This window comes from Plectrocnemia conspersa, unplaced genomic scaffold (assembly GCF_051122295.1).
Source record: "Plectrocnemia conspersa isolate PC_06_02 unplaced genomic scaffold, ASM5112229v1 ptg000009l, whole genome shotgun sequence".
Classification (NCBI taxonomy): Eukaryota; Metazoa; Arthropoda; class Insecta; order Trichoptera; family Polycentropodidae; genus Plectrocnemia; species Plectrocnemia conspersa.
The window spans coordinates 6,512,502-6,533,708 of record NW_028277173.1 but is presented as its reverse complement, the minus strand read 5'-3'; the positions used below and the strand labels follow the sequence as shown (position 1 = coordinate 6,533,708).

The 21,207-nt window shown below is 30.3% G+C and overlaps 1 protein-coding gene across 3 annotated transcripts in view; it reads right to left on the bottom strand.

Moving 5' to 3' along the window:
* Positions 1-10,364: 10,364 nt before the first annotated feature.
* Positions 10,365-21,207, bottom strand: part of LOC148231736 (oxidative stress-induced growth inhibitor 1-like) — a 40,095-nt gene continuing 29,252 nt past the window's right edge. Inside the window, exons 1-9 of one of the 3 annotated variants that reach the window (XM_088192718.1) lie at positions 17,328-17,452; positions 17,113-17,252; positions 15,224-15,426; positions 15,063-15,146; positions 14,784-14,984; positions 14,607-14,710; positions 14,292-14,473; positions 13,869-14,035; positions 11,660-12,901 (exon numbers count right to left, since the gene is read on the bottom strand). In XM_088192718.1, coding sequence (XP_088048844.1) covers positions 11,990-12,901; positions 13,869-14,035; positions 14,292-14,473; positions 14,607-14,710; positions 14,784-14,984; positions 15,063-15,146; positions 15,224-15,426; positions 17,113-17,179 — 1,920 coding nt within the window. In that variant the 5' untranslated portion in view covers positions 17,180-17,252; positions 17,328-17,452 and the 3' untranslated portion in view covers positions 11,660-11,989. Of the gene's footprint in view, positions 12,902-13,868; positions 14,036-14,291; positions 14,474-14,606; positions 14,711-14,783; positions 14,985-15,062; positions 15,147-15,223; positions 15,427-17,112; positions 17,253-17,327; positions 17,453-21,207 lie in introns of those variants that run through there. The other 2 variants (XM_088192719.1, XM_088192717.1) reach the window with 2 other exon arrangements.

The window sequence follows — 21,207 nt, the reverse complement described above, 5'->3', positions numbered from 1 at the left end:
ACAATAATAATTCAATGTGTTAAGCTGCACGTTCATCGATATAAATAGGTATTTTTTCCATTCGTTCAAGCTTCATCCAAGGAAACTTTCTCCCATCGGCACTCGACTCTAAAATTTTGGTTATATGTTACTTATAGAATAGGATAACATATATTATCTAGTCCAATTTCTCGAAATTCTTTAGGAAAGTTTTATTACAAATAGTTAGTTGAAAAAGGTATAGTGATATTTATGTTATTCTAATAATCTTTATGCTCATTAGCACACATACATATGTCAATCATTCATTGTTCTAAGGCTTGCTTAAAAAACATGACTACTATTTATTTATTATTATTAATTTAGTATTAACTTACTACCATATACCAATTAATATAATTGTTTATCATATTTCTTTTCAAACTATATTTTGGGTTTGCTGTCGCAAAAGTGGCCATTATTAGTAGGAATTAAAAGAAACATAATTTAATATGTTAATAATTTAATTAATTTTAATAATATTTTTTTATTATTGTTTTTAGATTATATTCCAAGTATAACTATCAAAAAAATATGGGGTCTCCAACAATGGCCCTATTTAAGCAACATTTAAGATTAAGTTGAACAAAACACAAGTAAAATTTGAATCTAAGAAAAAAACAGTCTACAGTTACTTACTTTAAAAAGGTATTGTACTATTTATTTATTTTAATAACTCATTAGCAACGGGGAACGCATATATGCGTCATTCGTTATTCGATAGGCTGCTTAAAAAATATGACTACTATTTATAAACTAATTTAGTGCTAACATAATTTATTTATTACTGCTGTCGCAAAATTTCCCATTACTTTAAAACTGGTGGAAATTAAAAAATAATATATTTTAACAATTTAATTAATTTTAATAAAATATTTTTACGATAGTTTTTAAATTATGTTCCACGTATAAATATCGCAAAAATATGGGGGCTCCAACAATCGCGTTATTAAAATCAGCAAAAATTAAGATTTAGCTAAGCAAATATGATAAGAATCTGAATTTAGAAACACCCAAGTTAGTTGAAGACATTTAAAAAATAGATGTACCATTATTTTTTTGATGGATCTATAGTTATCATATATAATCTTGGCGTCGCAATAAACTTTTACAATACCTGTTTAAGAGTTATATTTTTTATCCTAAGCATGTGCAAAAGAAACTACGTTTTAGCAGCCTGGCGAATAGGAACATTAAAACTATTGCTAACAGAAAGTGGGTGATTTTAGGGATAACTGACCGTTACCCTAACACCATAAAAATGGTCATAATTACGGTTCTCCAAGCTGATAATGAAACTATAAATTATATTGTTGCTAGATTTATGCAATCCAAGACACATTTCAAACTGCTGTAATATTCTAATTAAATTATATATGATAAAAACAGATAATAACCCAAATCACTAATATTGTATCAAGGTAGATGACGGTTGTTTAATTATTTCACTTGTGTCTTCAGATTATCTACATATAAACAATTTAAATCGATTCTAGAATTTAAAAGTTATGACCATTTTCTTAAAGCATTAGATATTGTTAACAAAACTCTAAATTTCCACGCCATAGCATTATTTATACTACAATTAAACCCTTGGCTCTTTAGTATGAGAAAGTTTGCGGATGTAAGCCGATAAAAAACAGTCAATCGACAAATTAGTAGGCCGATTTACACGAAAATATACGGTCTGATGTTCATCTTCAATCTGCCCGGACACACATTAAATTTCAAGCTCTTTTATTCATAAAAACGAGTAAGTGTAAGTTGAGGTTGTTTGGTGTAAAAGGAATACCCAAAGAGAGCTTTATCGCAAATCAACAAGTGGAATTCCTCCGTGAGTCCGTTTCTGGCGATGACCTTTCTCCGTTCGATTTCTGCATTACAGTCTCTTAGATTTATTTATAACACTAACAAATTCGCGTTTTTGGTACGAACACAATATAACGGTATCTGAAGATTTTACGGCCATTTTGTGAATCGACTTTCTTTAGAATATACACCTAGTATTGTATGTATGAATGTAGCAAGTTTATATATTATTAAATATATTCAGATGTAATCAATTTTAGTAACACGTTTAATCAATTATGATAGCATCTTAATAATAGTACATTTAAAGACATATTTATGATAATTTATAATATAATATAGACATTTTATAATTTGGAACAATTCTCTGCAAATCGCATGATTTTTTACTTGAGTAAACTGAGTACTAAATGATAAATACGTTTATTGTGGTATAAAAATCCTTATTCCTATTAAACACACATATATTGTAGACCCCATTAGAAAACCACACGCATAATTCGAATTACAAAAACTCATTTCTAATTAATTAAGTATTTTTTTTAAAGCTACAACTAAAAAACACATGAGTATACTTTACTTAGAATTAGATATTAATCTCTCAAAAACTGTACTATAAATTAATGTTTAATTATTTATGCTTTAATTAATTAATTAAGGCATAGGAATTTTGCTGAGTTGGTACTAATTAGAGTGATCATAATTCCAGTTAATGAGAGTGATTCTGTGAGAATCATTGTGCTCTTTAATCGAGCGTTTACTTTGCATTCAATTCCTTATTATCATAATAAACATATATTGTATTATATTTATCTAAAAATATATAAGTAGAGAAACTCGATTTTGATATAACATGTAACGGTCAATAATTAATTTACATGCAAATAATATTTTCTACACTTTTATTTATGGTTAACCTAGTCTCGTTTTTTATATATTATTATATTGCATTCTACTTTCCATATTTGTATATATTTTAATTATGGTAATAAACGCAAAATATTTTTTAAATCTAATAGTAACTAGACGTATTGTCTTGCCAATAAAATAATATTATGAATAAACATTTGGAATACCATCTGGCTTTGACTGAAAAATGTTCTTCTTTAATTAGATCTTTCGTTAGATCTATTCCAGTATTCCATGAAGAATTAAGTCGATTTTGTCCACTCGACAGTGAAATACCGTAATTATGTAAATGTTATTACTGCAGTACGTTCGAAAACGATATTTTAACTAGCATGTTTAGCTGTGAAACAGAAGCGTCTTTGAGATATTTTCTAGATAAGGCCAAGTGAGATTTCGCCTCATTGTCGTAGGTTCGCTTTTCCCAACGCTCGCCATGGTTTCCACGAGAGCTCGAGAACTTAAGCAGGAAAGGCAGGGTGATTGAAATATTTATGGAGAATGTGTGTGTGTGTCTGTAAAATGGGTAAATGTTGGCTTCGCCCTCGTTTAATAGCGTCTTCCTCCACTGGACACGAACTCGGAACCATCAAGGTGTAACGTCTGGTTCGGTTACCGTTCTTCTGATTGCCAGCGGAGGAGAATCGAAGATCGCGAACTTAAAAAAAATTATTCAAGACTTCGATCTTAAAAAATATTCATATCGATAACTGGAGAAAATAATTTTTTCACATTTAGCTAGGAATATGTTTGCTTAGGAGCAATGGGAACTCTTTACAATCGTTTGCTAACAATTATCAATGTAAACACTGGTATGTGATTTCGAGTATATCTTATAAGGATAAGTCATTAAATTACTACTCTAAACCTTAATTGGATTAAAACTGTATTCAACATGGAGCAAGTAAAATATAAAAATTCGACATAATAAATTAATTGAAAAAATGTGTCATATCTACAAATAAATATTCTGGCCTAACTTGCCATTATTTAAATATAGGCAATAAGTTATTTTTAAATAAAATCATAAATATTTTTAGTGCCTAATATTATATCAAATCAATTAAAAAAAATAAAAACATACATATACGAGGGATATTTTTAAAGTAGAGATGTAGAAAACATTCCCACATCGTTTTATTATGGGATTGACATAACATAGCTTTAGAACACCCTATTAACTTATTTTTGAACATACATAGTTACAATGGAGTTTAAAAGGGGCAAATTGGAACGAGCTTCTTATTACTATCGCGCCTACTTTATCTCTCTATTATTAAAAAAATAGTTCTGAAACTTAAAAAAACTGTACTTTACATTGGCACAGTTAAATAGCGCACAGGACAAAACCGCACCGACAAAAATTTTCAAACAAAATCGCGAATCGACACATGTGTGCATGACAAAAGAGCGCAGAACAAAAAGTGTTTTCGAAAAAAAATCTTTATGATAAAGTTATAAAAAATCCTGTATTTTTTATTAAAACTGTTCGTTACTAATTGATAAACTAAAACAAATAACAAGCAAAATTTAAAAATCGCTATTTTTCATTAAAATATTAGTTATTTAAAAAACAATTTTTACATATTTTAAAACTTATTTTAAATACGTTTTACGAATCATTTCTTTCGTTAGGTAAGAAGATACAACTTAAAATTTGAAGCAAATGAATAAATATGTTAGTGTTTTAATCAAACGAAATTTCAAAAATTTCAAAAAAGTGACATATTATCTATTAAAAATGACCATTTGAGTTTAGAGCATCTGGCGTTTGTGCGAACTGAAAGCATCATTGTTTTCCGCTAAAATTCGTTGCTGCACTCTCCGTCCGCCATCGTTGAAACCGTACTATATTTTTTGTTCTATTAAATTATTATATCTCGTCTCGTCTGAGTGGGCGAAATTCGTTCCCGTTTTGGTGATTTTTCCTCCCAAACACCGCCTCAATTGAAACATTGACAGCACCTGGCTAATTTTGGGCCACAATTGCCGAGCGACGGCCCGCCCAAACTGGGCTAGGTTCTTCACAACGGAAGTCATGGCCGTCCATTGTTTTTATATTATTTAATATAGATATGCATGAATAATGGAAGCTATCGCTGAGCGTCCATGAGAATATGTCGCGGCCAACTGGGCGTGGCAGGGCCGGCCCTAGGTACTAGGGCGCCCAAAAATGTATTCTCATCAATCGCACGCAAGGTGTAGAAACAATCATATAGATTGGGAACGGATTCAATTAAACTGATTGAACATTTGATAATAATAATTGATTAAATTACAGCCGAAAATCACTTGAAATGTAAATGTAAAATACAGATATAATCTAAGCAAATAATATCTATCAGTGGCTTTATACTTGTTAAAACTTTAACGGAATAAAATTAGTAGAAATTAAACGAAATCTCTTTTTCCTACCTTAACAATAATATTTCATACCCGTCATAGTGACGCTGAAAATCTGACCGTGCCATCTCAGGTAGGAGGTCTGGTTTAGCCTCGTGAGTAACGTTCGTATTTGTAAATAGCCGAAACTCATGCACAGACGCCCGTTGTCTGACCAGCGTCTTAAGTCTACTAATTGTTTATACTAGACCAGAAGCGACAAGTAGTCTAATAATAAATTCATCGATAAATTGAAGTTAGGGCCTATATAGACATAAATATCCTTTTACAGAATTATAAATGCAATCATGGGTATTCTACTTTTCACTAGTTAATCACTATGCTTTATAATAAGGTTATGACTTAAGATGCAAAAAAATTATGCAGATTGGGTGTTAGAGCAGTAGAAAGTTGATGCTGATTTTTCAAAGAAAATTTTATTTTCTGTTGAGGTATATTTCAACACTTCGTGTTGCAAAATCGTGATTTGTTTCACATGATCACAACTCACAAGAGACGATTACATGCCAAAAAAGTGATTGCTTGGTGCACATTGTGGTCAGGCGGTGTCATTGGGCCCTACTTTTTTGAAAATTATGAAAGTCGGACTGTGACATTCGATGTGAGTGCTATAGATACATGATTATTTTTGCCACGAAACCGAAGATATTGATGTGGAAGACAGGGACGGTATTTAGGGGAGAGGGGGCAGGTAGGGGTATTTGCCCCTTCCTTGAATATGAGCAGCAAAATGCCTGTCATTTGATTAAATATTATAAATCTGAATGAAATAGAAATATTTACCTGATAGGTGATAGTGAAAAATTTACCTGATAGGTGATAGTGAAATGATATGCTGCTCTAAAATATCTACAAAACTCAATTTGACAGTTGCGAAACGTTAATTTGCTGTTCAAACCCAAACCTACACGAATTAATCAAACCCAACTTGACCTAATGAAAGTTCTAAAACCAATTGTTTTAGAACTTTCATTAGGTCAAGTCTAAAATGCATAGTAGTGAAGCATATAAGAATAAATTGTTTCTAGATCTTAAAACTTGATAGCATAGTATAATCTTAATTGCTTTCCTTTTTTTTATCGAATTGAATTCTTCTATATCGGATTTGTAATTAGGTTTTCTTAACTACAAAATAAAATTTAAAATCGTATTATTTTAAGTTAGGAGTATCTGTATTGATGCATTAAATTGAATATGTCAGTAGTCTGGAATCTTAAATACATCTCACACGGCATTCTTTCAATCATAAAGTTTGTAAATTCCTTCAAAATTCCAGTACAGTCATAAACCATTAATGCGATAACCAGTTTTGGACCTCAAGCAAAGCAAAACGTCTTGTTTTGCACCTCAACTAATCTTTAACCTTGACTCTTCAAGACTTTCACCAATTTCTGCTCCGAAACAAATATAGAAGCTAATAACAAATAAGATTTTTTTTGATATAATGACATACCTAATTCAATTTCGGTAAAAATGGTAAATAAATACTCTTGCTTTTGAAAGACTCATATACACTAGATTGGGTTTCGTGTGAATTCATTAACACAATTGCATTGATAGAAAACGGCTAGAAGATGCAAAACCAAATAATATTTATGACAAGAATGAGTTAAACTGCATAGTTAACATGTTATTTTTATAGATGTGATTTAATATTTGTCTTTGTCGTTTGGCGTCAACTACACTGGTGGCCAGTTCAGTGCAGAATTGAAGTGATAAGTGTAAAGTATTTTTTATATGGCGAAGTTACGGCTTATACATATATTATCAGAGAGATGAGAGAAAATTGTGATTTGAGTGATTTGAGTGGTATTAAAATCTCGTTTAAGTAATATAAAACTGTCCGAGTGTTTGGATAAAAACAGCAATGGCGATTTCGGTGGTTTATTATTGTTTCAGCGAAACTATATTAAAAAGATGCGTTTCTTTATTACATATGTAAATCACGCCAGTTCTGAAAAAATCTTTTAAAGCAATAATTGCGTTGGATGGGAAGTTTTAGCGCCATATCGCACAATATTTCGGAAATCTACTCAATTGCTATTGATTTTATGCATGTGCATAAAAATAAAAATTGCTTAATGGATTGCGTTAAGGTATGTTGATTACAACTTTATATGTAAAAAAAAATATATTATTTTTCGAGGTTCAAAGTTAAGGGTTTCCCCTGGGCAGCGCAAACCCTAACTACGCCGCAGTTTTATCTAACTTTCTATAAATACTGAATCTTTTGTACTTCATTTTTATGCAAAGAAAAATACTTTTAAATCTAGTGTGAAAACTTGATTCATTTATTGATTTCATAATATTAAAACACATATTTGTACAGTTCGGCTCTGTAACACAATAGACGGTAGTTATGGAGACCTAAATAGAATGTGAAATTGATCAAAAATAGCGGTCGCGCTTAGAAACAACCCTAAAAATTAATTTAGGATTTGTTTTCTTGTCAAATCTTATAATTGAAAAAAAATATAAATGTATTTATATTTTGATTTATTATATTATTTTTTTAATGGCGTGCATTTCTGCGAAAGCCTTCAATCTTTTTATACGTTTTCGTAATGCGTGATGCCGTTTTATGTATTAGTCATAGGCTAAGCAACTTTCTGATGAATAGAACCAAAATGTATGGTTATACATTAGTTTATAATTGAACCGATGTCTTAAAAACGTATGTACGTTAGTCACGAATTCGTTTTAAAAGAAATGTGATAAATATTTACTATAAAGATAATTTATAATAAAAAGTAAATTGAAAGTTATCAACCCAATAGCGTTTATGTTATGAATCATATAGGTACGTTTTACAGTTTATAAAGAAAGTATCCAGTAAGTGTTCGACCGGAATAATTAAATAAGCGATCTGATGATTGATCGAAGATCTTCGTTTCTGTAATGACTGGATGTGATTTATGATTCAATGATTTCGTCGAGTACTAAAACGATAAATCTTAATAAAAATATTTTTAAATGGCAACACTGCCGGGTGTGTTCCCGGCGCGTTGACGCATCGATGTTATTGTTTATCAATAAGGTCGTAAGCGCCAATAGATCGATGGCGATTTCTTCATATTTTGCCGGTCTATGGTAGCATTTTGGTCGCTGCTTGCGTGCAGCCTTACGCAATCGTCGCCATTTTTGGTGCAAAACGAAAAAAGTAAAGGCAGAGGGGGCGCCGTCGCCATCGACCGGACGCCCACCGGGACACGTCATCCAAGCGATGCCTACCCTCCCTTTACCCCTCTCGCCTGTCTGAAGCGACGGTGGCGCCGTCTGCGATATGCGGATGTTCATCTCACTAATTATAATTTATTTATAAATTAAAAATAATCGATTTAATTATTTATACAAAGGGATTTAGGTATATAAGGGATAAGTAGCGTTTATTTGAGCATATTTAACGCTAAAAGTTTTAGTTTTGTTTATTGACGATAGAGGACGATAGTATTGGTTTACAGCTTGGTTAAATAAAATATTTTTTGCAATTATTATTTTATTTATTTATTAATAATGATAAGCACCAATAATATAGAATAGACACAAGTTTATTTAGATAAGATGACCAGATGTTTTCCTCAAAAATTTCCTTGATGGCATTTTTTTCAAGTTTTTTAGTGCTTTTGATATTTTAAAAATCTGTTCACCTTAATTTTGGTAGTGTGAGATTCCAGAATTCTAGATTTAGCATAAGTTTTGCACAAGCAATTGGTAGTTGAAGATCTTACTTTGTAAGAAGTTGAGTTTGGCAGATGAGACAATATTTCATCGCTCATATTATGATTGCGAATTGTCATGCAAGAAAATTGTATCTTTTCTATTCACCAGTGGAGTCGGAAGTTGCAGTTCTTGGTGCATTTTGTCGATTTCTTAATTGTAGTAAATTATACCGAGCTCATTTTGAATTTCCTAGAAACTTTTAATAACCGATTCAACTAACCCCTTTAGTTGGTCATTAATAATTATATACTTGTAGCATACTAGCTTCATTATCACATACTTTTTTTAACTAAAAGTAACGCATTAAAACCATTTTGTACAGAAAAATGCATGTCATTTAAACCTTTGAGTAGTGAGTTAATTTATGCACATTTGTTAATTTGTTAATACACACCTGGGAGTGAGTTATTTGTAAGTTTTTTCCATAAATATTTCTGTTGTTTTTTATTTATTATTATTTTATATTGCATTTATAGTAAAGTATATAAAAAAAAGTCGGTGATTCTCAACGTTTTATTGCTTTGATTGATTTTACTACTTTTTGTATTAGTATGTTTCAATAATTTATTTCAACACCTTTATACTTTTAAATTTTATTAATTTATTTTACAATTTTTTTATATATGATTCGGCTTTTGTGGATTTTTTTGTATCAATTCAGAAGTTCTCAATATTTTTTATAAAAATTTATATTGAATATTTTTTTTTATTTTGTACTCTTTAATTTGTGAGTAATTATTTAAAATATAATTTATCTGGCAGGCGCTAGTAAAATTATGTGATTTTAATCTTTCTATACGCAGTAATAAATACATTTACATACTAATTATTTATATAAATTTTACAGTGAATGTGTATTTTTCAGTGAAGTTATATTTTCACTAGAAAAGTCCAAATACATTTTTACCAGTAAATATACATTTTCACAGTTAACGAAAATATAATTTAGCCGAAGGGAGCTAGTGTGCTGTTCTAAAATGTATGCAAATCAATTTGACAGTACGCGATAAGAATATTATATTTACCCCTTAATAATAACTTAAAAATGGAATACCATATAATATCATAATGGATCTCTAATAATTGTCCTTAGCGAAATAGTCGATCGCGTAAAAAAAGTATTAGAATAGATTTAAAAAAGGAAGTAATGCAACCACCGCGACTAAAAATATATGTGAAGTGTAAATTAAAACATAACATTGTCACTTTTAGATCTGTGGGAGTCTAAGTTCTATAAAACAAAACTCGTTTTCACAAGTTCCACATAAATAAGAAAATGTTATATAGCTTAAATTAATGTAATCAGTCATCTTCTTTTGGGAGGGATTGATCTCTTCAAAAATGTTGTCCTTCTTGAACAAAAAATTTCAAAAATTTAATCTAAATTCTTTTTATCTCGCCAAATAGTGGTAATTTTCATATTATTTATTAGTGGATGTTTATGGTGATTTTTAGGTTAGGTTAGGTTGGTTTAGGTTCTTATTGTATATACATAATAAAAAAACAGATTAGGCAACGTATCGTGTATTTCATGTGAGTACAAAGATATCGTTTGTAATTGCGTATCCATTTTATAAAACTAAAATATTCACAGTACATTTCAATACCTCGTTTCAGGCACTTTAAACATATGAAATTTGAACGATCCAATTCATGATTAATAATAATATATTTGTTTATTATATAATGAAAAAATATGAAATAATTTAAGTAATAAAAACATTGTAACGTTACAATCCATCTACTGTAAGCTATCACCGTTCATATAATATTATAATATTAAAGCGTCTCATCAATTTCTTCTTTTTATCACAGCCGTTATTAATAATAACGTCGATCCGACCAAATCCGTTATCACATTGTAACTACAAAATAATATACATATCTGCCAATTTATATATTTAACATTAAGTATGCACACACATGTACCAAAACCATGCATTTTTAATCTTACTAAACATTGTTACACTAAGTGACGCACTTCTATAATAAATTCCAAGACGTACTAAACACAGGTGTTTTCAACGCGTGAATCATTCACAAACAATATAAATTAGGCGTTAAAAAACTGTATCACAGAAACTACCAAATTTTGTTCATGCTAAAACAACGATGACAATCGTTTATTTTTTTCGTAAAAAAATATAGATCGATAGATCACCGTCGTTTAATTTAAAATCATAAAAATAAATACATTCAATTCTATTGAGTTTTTGAAGAATTTCTTCTATTTTTTTAACTATATATGGATAATTCGCACGAGATTTTAAGAAATTCTATCCATGGCACATTTAAATATGTGTACTATTTTACTTATTAAATAAAAACATTCTATATGTACTATTAGAAAGAGTTTATACTACGGATAATCTTTTAAGTAGAATTGCAAAATTGTAATTCCAGATTATCCCTAAGTATTCATAAGATTTTGAGACTATCGATTCCATCATTGCTTTTGATACAACAAAAATCACCAGTATTTCTAATTGTTTATTATAAAATATAAATGATAATTTTATTTATTTAAATAACGTAACCAGAAGTTAAAAATTGTAAAATATCTTCCACAATTATGTTGTATATTATAATATGAGCCATTGAGTTTTAAATATGCTACAATACTATGTTTTACAGGAAAAATAAAGTTATCTTTCTATTCACAAGATATTTCCTTTTCTAAATATTTAGGTTTTAATACAAGTTGGTACTTACTATATATACCTATATATATAGAAAGGGCTTGAAAGTATTATTCGATAATGCCCAATATTAATAGACTTTTTTCTGTATATTTATTATAATCGGCATTTAAAGTATTGTATATATATTTTTGGATAAATCATTGCCTCGACTATAGCTAATTTAGAAACTCAAAGGCTTATATGTATATAATGTAAAAAAACAGATTTACCATCATTCAAAAATTTATCGTATTCATCACACGTATTTCTTTAAATAGGATTTAATACATTCCCAAAGATTTTATTTATGCATCATATGTGTAGCAAACATTCTAATATTGAATGAAATGCTTTGAAAAGGCATTGTGTGCATTCACAAGTGAAAGAGTGCCTCAAACAAACGTTAAAAAGGAATGATAGTTAATCAGTCTCGTATTGAGAGTGACTCAGCATCAATTGCATTCATTCTCTTCAAGTTTCTTATCATTCCAGATGCTGCTCACTATAGCGAGAGCGCCTCCAGGGATGAACCTCACAAAGTTATCTCCGGCCAGCGGACCCAACGTGTACATACCTTTAGGCGCGTTTTGAACCGCATGAGTATATTTATCTATAAAGATCGGATTCGTCTTGCTGTCGATCGGTCTATCGGAATTAATACCCAAACCGGTACCAGATCCTTGAACGTTACTTTCAACTACTTCATTATACTCAACATGATTCAGATCATTCAGCACTGAGTGATCTTCTCCGTTCAACTTCAAACTGCATTTGTAATTGAACAGATTCTTATCACTGATACTTTCGCCGCTGCTGCTCAGCTCTTGCAAATCACTCCTGTTGTTCGACGCATTATCCTTAGCGCTTCTATTGTATTGTCTCGATTTGTGCAGTCCTTGTCCTACGATATATTTAAAATTATGCCACTGTGTCTTTATGAAGCATATACTGTCGTGCGTCAGTCTGTTCGTACTGTTGTACGAACACTTGATGCACATTTCGGCGGAGTGTGTGTTTTGCTTATCGTTGCTCAGCCGCCTATTGTTGCTCATCACCAAGTCAGGCTTGAGTTGTTCGCTCTCGGGGTCGAACGTCAAGTAGCTCGAGTTAAAGTCTTCGGGTAAGAAATGCAAATCCGGACGAGAGCCGATTAGTATGACGCACAAGGATATATCTATTTCTATCACGTTGTTCGTCTTTGTGTTCAAGAGTTTGATCTTTTGTGGGGTGTGTATGTCGACCTCTTCTTCGTCGCATGATCCGTCGTTGTTGACATCTATTACTCCATCTAGGATTATGTGATCTGGTAAGGCCGTGTAGAGGGGGTGTCTGCCATTTACTCCGTTGATCATCATTTGGTGGACCTTAAAAAATTTAAATATACGATAAAGACGGCTTAACAAAAAATTGATAAAACTAGAATTTCAGAACACCCAAGAATTGCATAATAACCACACAACAACTCTTCATAAACCTCTTAACCCTTTGATAAATGAGTTGTTTTTCCATAGGAGTGAGTTAATTTTTTTGTTTAATTTTTTTATTGTATTATATTTATTAATGAAGCAAATTAAGTCGTTCTTAATATTTTAATATAAGTTTTTTTTTATATATGTCTCACATTTATCAACTTATGATTATTTTATTTACTTATACAGTAGACCCCCCAATAACACGGTAAATTGGGGGCGTGCTATTTGGGTGCACGTTACTTTTGCAAAAATTATATGAGTATTTTCTAGTCCCCCAACTACACGCATCCAAATAGCACGTCTCCAATTTACCGTGTTATTGGGAGTCTACTGTGTATTACGATGGAGTAAATTTTGATTTATTCATAAAGTAAATTCAGTGGCTCTTAAAATATACATCTATTATACGTATTTTTCTCACCGAAAAAATAAATAATTGATCAAAATTACAAACATTTACTAGAAAATATTAATATTCGCAATTTTTTATTTTTTTCGTATAATTTCAGAATATGTACCTTCGGGATAAGTCTCAAAAAATAATCAAATTTACAAACATAAAATAGAAAAATTCGAGTAAAATGGTTGTGGACGCGTATGTGCGGCTATCTGGGTCTATCGAGTGTCGCAGCATATGTGCGGCCATATCGCCCAAAGGGTTAATTGTACTGACGGCCTTGCAGCAAATAAACATTGTTTGAACTTTACTTTATAATATTCACTTTAAAAATTAAGCTTTCATAAAGGGATAGACTAGTGTATCTAAACACTAACGTGATTGGCTTTATATTAGCTTCTGCTCCCTTAAAGTGTCTTGGTGTGATATGAGTTTATGGGAATTTAAATACAGAATACATACTTGATGATATTCGGGATAAAGAGTTGGTGGTAAAGCTCGTAACGCCGCTGATGGCGATCTATATGCATGAGCCACTGCTAGACCGCAAGCTCGCGCCCTTAAAATGGCATCAGCTGCGCTCAATCCAGATCCGATCACCAGAATAGGGGGACAGACTTTTCCAGTTCCTAAAAATCGCATTTAATATTATTAATATATAAGAAACACACATATTTAACTAAGGAGTTGCAAGTAAAATATAAAATATTTTCTAAATGGTTTTAAACTAGACTAAACATATGTACTAATTATTTTTGTACAATATATAGATGTCTATATAAAATAATTAAATTTTATATTGAAGGAAATTAAAACCTTAAAATCAATACTACTTTTATAAACAGGTACATATTATTAAGTAGTTTTAGATAATCAATAACTTACTTTCTAATTCTAGAGTCAGACTATCGAGAGCGCTTTGCAAACGTGACGGCGTTCTGATTGCTCTCGATATTGGATACATGGTTCTTCCGCCTTTGATGCTATTTGGCTTATCTGACGCTCCAGTGGCAAGTATCACTCGTGAACATACATATCGGAACGACTCTTGATTTGCAGTGTCATAGCTGAAATTGAGTTTAAGATAAGTATCTTTGAAAGTTGATTTGATATAAACAAGAGTCATACACTACTATCAGAAGTGAATGAGTTTGCAAAATAGTTAACTTGATAATATAAAAAAAATATATATATATATACCCGCAAACACACCAAGCGATCTCTGGCGGATTTACACCGCCGAGTTTTCCTGTAGCCTTGATTGGTTTTACAGAGGTGACCATTGTATGATTACGGAAAAACTTCTAAAATACAAAATACAATCATATTATTTTATGATAAATATGTGAATATGATTTATTTGAGAGTGGAATTTACTTGTATTCCCGATTGTTTGACATAGTGCTGATAATAATTAGCGACGAGAGGCACGGGGACACGTTGTTCAGGTTGTAAGTCGCTCAGGTTCGGTTGTCCAGGAAGAGCCATCCATCGAGACGGGCTCAAAGTAACAACACTGGAGTCTAACGTATTCCATAAGCCTCCGGCTCTTCCTCGGCCAAGAACTACATGATCAATCTAATATGTAAATATATAAATAATTAATAAAATAAAGCTATATATATTTATTATGTAATTATTGTGTCGATGATTAACCTGTTTTTCAGGAAAATATTTCCATTCAAGCATTGAAGGTAGATCTATTCCCATGTCGGCTCCAGGATGAGTCAAGTTATCGACCTGTTGATATTATAAAAATGTTTATATTGTTAATAATTATCTGGGATTTAAACTTATTGATTAATTTATATATTTACCAATAAAGGAATTGGGTTTTGACTCCGTCCTTCGAGTCCACCAGCTAAATCGTGGAATGTCTGCATAGGTAAAGGTCTTCCGCATGGCGTATTTCTTATTCTTGCGTCCAGCATAGGTTCTGGATGCCGTTCTGCGTCTTTCCTCAGCACTGGCGAATGACCGGCTAGCTGATATGACATACATATTCCACTAGGCCCGTTTCCTATGAAAAATTAATCAAATTAATGATGCAATATGATAGCATATATTACTCACATTTTTAATAAAAACAACATAAACAATCATTCAGAAGCAAAAAACAGTATTGAACCTTTTGATTGCCGAAATTCGATGTATCGGCTTTAAGTACATTGGCAAGAATTGCCCAATCCAATGTAATCATTAAAGAAAAAATAAGATACATATTTAATAGTATTTAAGAATAAGTGATATTTTTTATTATGTTACATTATATCAATATTTAGATAGTAGTCTCAAAAGCTTTGGCAAACAAAGGGTTAAAAATGAGATTTTTTGCTATAAATATATGATAAGCTAATTTATATGTAAAATAATACATTTTTTCATTATATTTTTTTTGAAAATTCTGTTTTTAATTATTATAGGTTATGGTGCGTAGTATACATTGTATTAATTTATTTCAGGAGCAATTAATCAATTTGAAATTAAAGATAGGCACAATTTTTTTATTTATATATACATATTTCAATACTGATATAACAATGTTCAGTTTTTCGGTATTATTAATTTAATCTATTTTATGTGTAGCATTTTTTTTGCTTGTTGGGACCACCCATAATCGTTGCGACAAAATTAGTCGCAAAAGACTTGCTAAAAGGGTCAAATAAAACTTTTGATTTATTATTTTTGGGATTTTTTCAATGGCATAAACAAATCTAAGTGTTTCATTAATAGTTTCAAAACAAAAACTAGGGCTTAAGTTAAATAAAGACACTGAAAGGTCGGTGCCAAATGCGGTTCATATCTCCGCCGAACAAGTAGCCAAGCCCAGATTACACATTCCAAAGAATGACGACGTATCGAATCTACAGTTACACAGTTATACTTCATCCAAATCTTAATGGTATATAAACCATAACACTGTTGTATTGAATCACTTTATTCAAGATCTTTAGACTGGAATTTCATCCAGAACTACCACTTCACTTCTGACTTCAATAAATGACTTCCGTCAAACTCGCCACTTTGACTGCTCGATCTTCGATATGACTTGGACACAGTACTATGTTGAGAACAGACACATATACTTTTTTATTATTGTACAAATTATACGGCCTATAAAAAAACCATCAGGTAAATAATATCTCTTTGCTATTTTTGAGCTTTGTTATTTATATAGAATGCTTTTATATATATTCTAAGAAAAGAGGATATACCTATTTTTAATTTTGTCTTCAATTAGTGTATTTGTTAATCGCTAACTTTGTTTGGATGCACGTCAAACATACAAAAAGTAAACAGTTACGGAAAAGCTTTTTATTATTAGAATTTTACCGCCCATCGATAAGTAAGTGGCAATGTGTAGCACATTAACAATGTGCTGATAATAAATACAATATTTTTTAGAAGAAAATAATGGGATTAACGCATAGACTACAATAATTAACTACAATAGATAAAGTGTGTGCAATTTAGCTTGGAATTATTTTAAAAGATATGTGCATTTAAAAAAATACTTTGTTCCATAAAACAATTCGTTTTATGAAATAATTATTTTATAAATTGCTCAATTAAAATGTCTAAATAAAAGAATAAAATGATAAACAAAATAAAACATTATTTATTAATTTGTTTTTAAATATAAAATCAAAAATGTTCGACTGATACAGACATCGTTATAAATTAGATTTAATATTAATGTATTTACCGATCACGACGACTTCTTTGTAGATGACATCGTCAGGTAGCCCGTTTATGGCATTGAATTCCCTCATGTTGTCTGAGAACCGAATCTTTGAATGCTTCCACTTTTGATTCGTCGACTGACTTCTCACAAATCAATTTGATCTGAAAAAAGAGAAATAACTACATTAATCTCAAATAGAAGATAAGCGTGAACGGTGAGGAGCGCTCTCTCAGTACCTTTTCGCGAGGGGCTCGGCGGACACTGATAAAAGACTCGTAGGAGTGCCCCAATATATATACGCAGATAAGAAGCGTAATTTAACGTAATATATTATTTTTTTAATTGGTGATATTCATAGAACAATGTTATCATGCAATAATTTTATTATAAGCATTATATGTGCCCCCCACATGTATAATTAATTAAAATTAATTAGATGCAACTATTTTTAATTTTAATTATTATTTTCCTGTTGCATCAATAATGAAAACAGGTTGCAATTTATATTATGAGTGGAGTAATACAGGTGTATACAGTTTCCTCGTTGTTGAGAATTCAAGAGACGTTATCGGGAAAAACTTAATGTTTATCAGTGATATAAAAATATTATCAGCTTTTATTAAAAAAATATAGTAGTGTAATCGCTAGAGATTTAGTATTCATACGTCACATTTAATCTACTGAGAATTAGGTTGGTTTATATGTATTGCCGAATTATGCACAATCATTGCCATAATTCATAATTATAATCATTGTCGCATTGTAACTTTTTATACATATATAAATCATTATAATTCGTTTTATTATTATTTTTTAAACGTTGAAACGTTTTTTTGTAAACTGTTTACTGATTGTAGAGACATGGATTAAATATATAAAAGACAATAGGGAGATAAAGATTTTACTTGAGACAGGAGAACAACTAACAGTGGATCTTGAATCATGGAATATTGAATTGGAGTTGTGATGATTGAATGAGCTACGAGGAAGAAGTGTAGCAATAGAAAGTTTTTAAATTAATTCTATGCAATTATTGATTTATGCAGTCACTAAAATTTGTATTTAGAAGCTTTACTGCAAATTCGTTAAAAAAGATAGCATCAATGATAAAGTTAGTAGATGACTTCCGTCAACAGATAACACTAATCATTATATAGTATCGATATTAATAGATTATAACCAAATAATAATTTTATAAAAAAAAATTGCACTATGCGTCCGAATGATGGTTTGTCAGTTAAAATTAAAAGTCGCGAGGTTAAGATGTTACCGACATATTGTAGACATGTTTTGAATACTTGACTTATTTTGGAGTACCAGAGTGGTCTAATTTGGGTCCTCTACTCTTTATCAATGACATAAATGCGACAATTGAGAACTCAAAAACTAATGACGTGAGTGTTTCAGAGTATTCGTACAAATGCGTATTCGCTGTTTTTACAAAAAGAACTAAAGGAAGTCGAACGATAAGTATCACATTGTTATATTTCTCAGATTTAACAAAAAATACTTAATACGAAAAGTTGGGAGTAAAACAAAGTTTGCCATAAAAGGTGCTCGGTTTCGTTACGCGGAGCGCGTGTCACATGAGCAATTTATTGGCAATTCTGTACGATACGTTAGTTTGCAGTGTTTTCAAAAATGGCTTTAATGTCGGAAATTATAGCAAAACGAGGTACTCATTGTTGAGAGGATTTAGAATAAAAATCTCAGTTATCTCTACAATATGGAGTATTGATCGTATCCGTATTTGTACTTTGTATTACAACTTTTTGAAGTTATTGAAGGGGAGGGGTGGGACAATCCACTGATGCACGGCGATTTTCAGCCGTGTGCCCTAGAGAGTCACGATTGCGTCCCTTATTCTTGTCATCTACGCTCAAGAACGCTCCCCTTGCAAGAGCCATACAGCTTCCAAACAAAAAGTGTAAAGTTAGTAAATATGTATAGACGTGTCACGAGAATTTAATGATGTGATTTTTGTGCAGGAGCAGAAAAAAAATTGGGAAGCACAGAATAACCAATATGTGTCTAAGATACACCAGACCAGAATACTGAATATATTCACCCGTTTATTAAATAATTGTTATTCAAATATTTTTACAACTATTCATTAATTTTTGTAATTAAATACATTTTTTAATTTATAAAAACAAACAAAAAACTGATGTGTATTATTTAATATTTTTTGATGTATTACAATAAAATAGATATTAATTTTTTTATATATCGGTGCATTATTTAATATAATAAGCATTGTGCCCTTTTCTGTTTTGCGAAATTTATCTTTATTTATTTACTAAAACGTAACCTAACAGGTTGCCCCAGTGTGTCACGATGTTCGAAAACAATAGTTGTGTTATTTCAATACACAAAAAAATATTTAATTAAAATAATACATATAAAGAAGCATAAAAAATCAAAATTAAATGATATGAAACGGACCAGCTCCTCGTAGCTGACATTAAACAGGTCAATATGCAATGTGCAAATCAAAATTTATGTTATGTATAATATATCTATTATAATATCTAACAAATAAAATAATTAGGAAAAAAAAACATTTTGTAATTGCAGAAATTCCTAACATTTTCAGGTTAATTTGGCAACTCAATGACTAGTATTTCATTTTTTGGTTTTAGTCTTAACTCTGTTTTTGTAGTTTTTTATAGTAGGTATAATTAAAATAAATATCGTACTGCTTTAAAGTTTGACACAATCAATGCTCTATTATTTTTTAAATTAAAATGTATAGTAGCAATACTATTTAGTCTTTTTATAACATAGATTAATATGTGTATGAATCTGTAATTTTCGATTCTTACCGAATAAACTATTCGATGCTCGAATAGTTAAAAATAACGTTTACCTGATAAATTGGGGATTAAGATTACACAGGAATGAGTAATGTGGTGCATTTTTGTTAAGTCAGTCATCGCAAGGCGTAGTTGTCGAAAATTTTTTTTGATATTTTTTTTATAATAATTAAAACTGCATAAATAAAATAAATAATACCATTTAAAAAAACATTTTTCCCGTTAGATAAAAATATCATGTCAAGATATATAGATAATAGTCAAAATATAGCTATTTGATTTATAGCAAGATACATAGATAATAGCAAAATATAGAGAATTGCAACAACTTGGTAATCAAGCTGATTATGTTGATGATGATATAACAATATTGTACTTTATAGCAAACTTAGTCAGTTAGACGTAATTTTCTGATGTGATCAACGTGATAAGATAACGATACCATTTTTTGCTTAATTCTAAACTTGAAAAAACCGACCTTGGAGGTAACAAAAATTGTTGACATACTTAACCATTCGTGTATAAAAGTTACACCATTAAACATAATTATACAAAAAAATCACATAATCATCATTATCGTTATCACGATGACTGCATAAAAATTGTGTATGATTAAAAAAATATAAAAGCACTGCACTATAAAACCAGTTTTAAAACATTTATTCACACAAAATTACACTGAGAGAACTCGCCAGGTGTTGCGAATTGATTTTTATGTTCGATATATTTCCTTTGGTCAGGGTTAAACGAGCGAATGATTGATTTTGTAGATGTTCAATCCCTTGACCTTAACCAGAGACTAAACTGAGTTTAGGCGACATAAATACGCATTATACGGCTGCGTTATCTGAGACTGTGTAGTATGTTTTAAAAAATAAGTTAAACATATAAACATAGCGAAGGTGGTTTTGGGTTTTTTCCATTGACTTTTTTGCTGTATCTATAAATAAAATAAAATAATAGAAAAATCAATGTCGTATAAATATTATCTATTATTTATAACATTGAACAATTCTAGAATATAATGCATTGTTATCTACAATTATGGTATTGCACCATAATTGTCAATCACGAATATATTAATTTAATCATTTAAAAAAATCTTATCCTTAAAGATGGTTTTAAAAAAGTTGCTCTATTTAAATTGCTAGTAAAAGTATTTTTTTATATATAAAAATAAGATGAATCTTATTCAACAGTTATTTAAATTCTTAACAATGCAACTACGAGTTGTCATATATTATTTGATACTAATAAAAAAAAACACTAATCACATTATTAAATGGATAACCATATATTT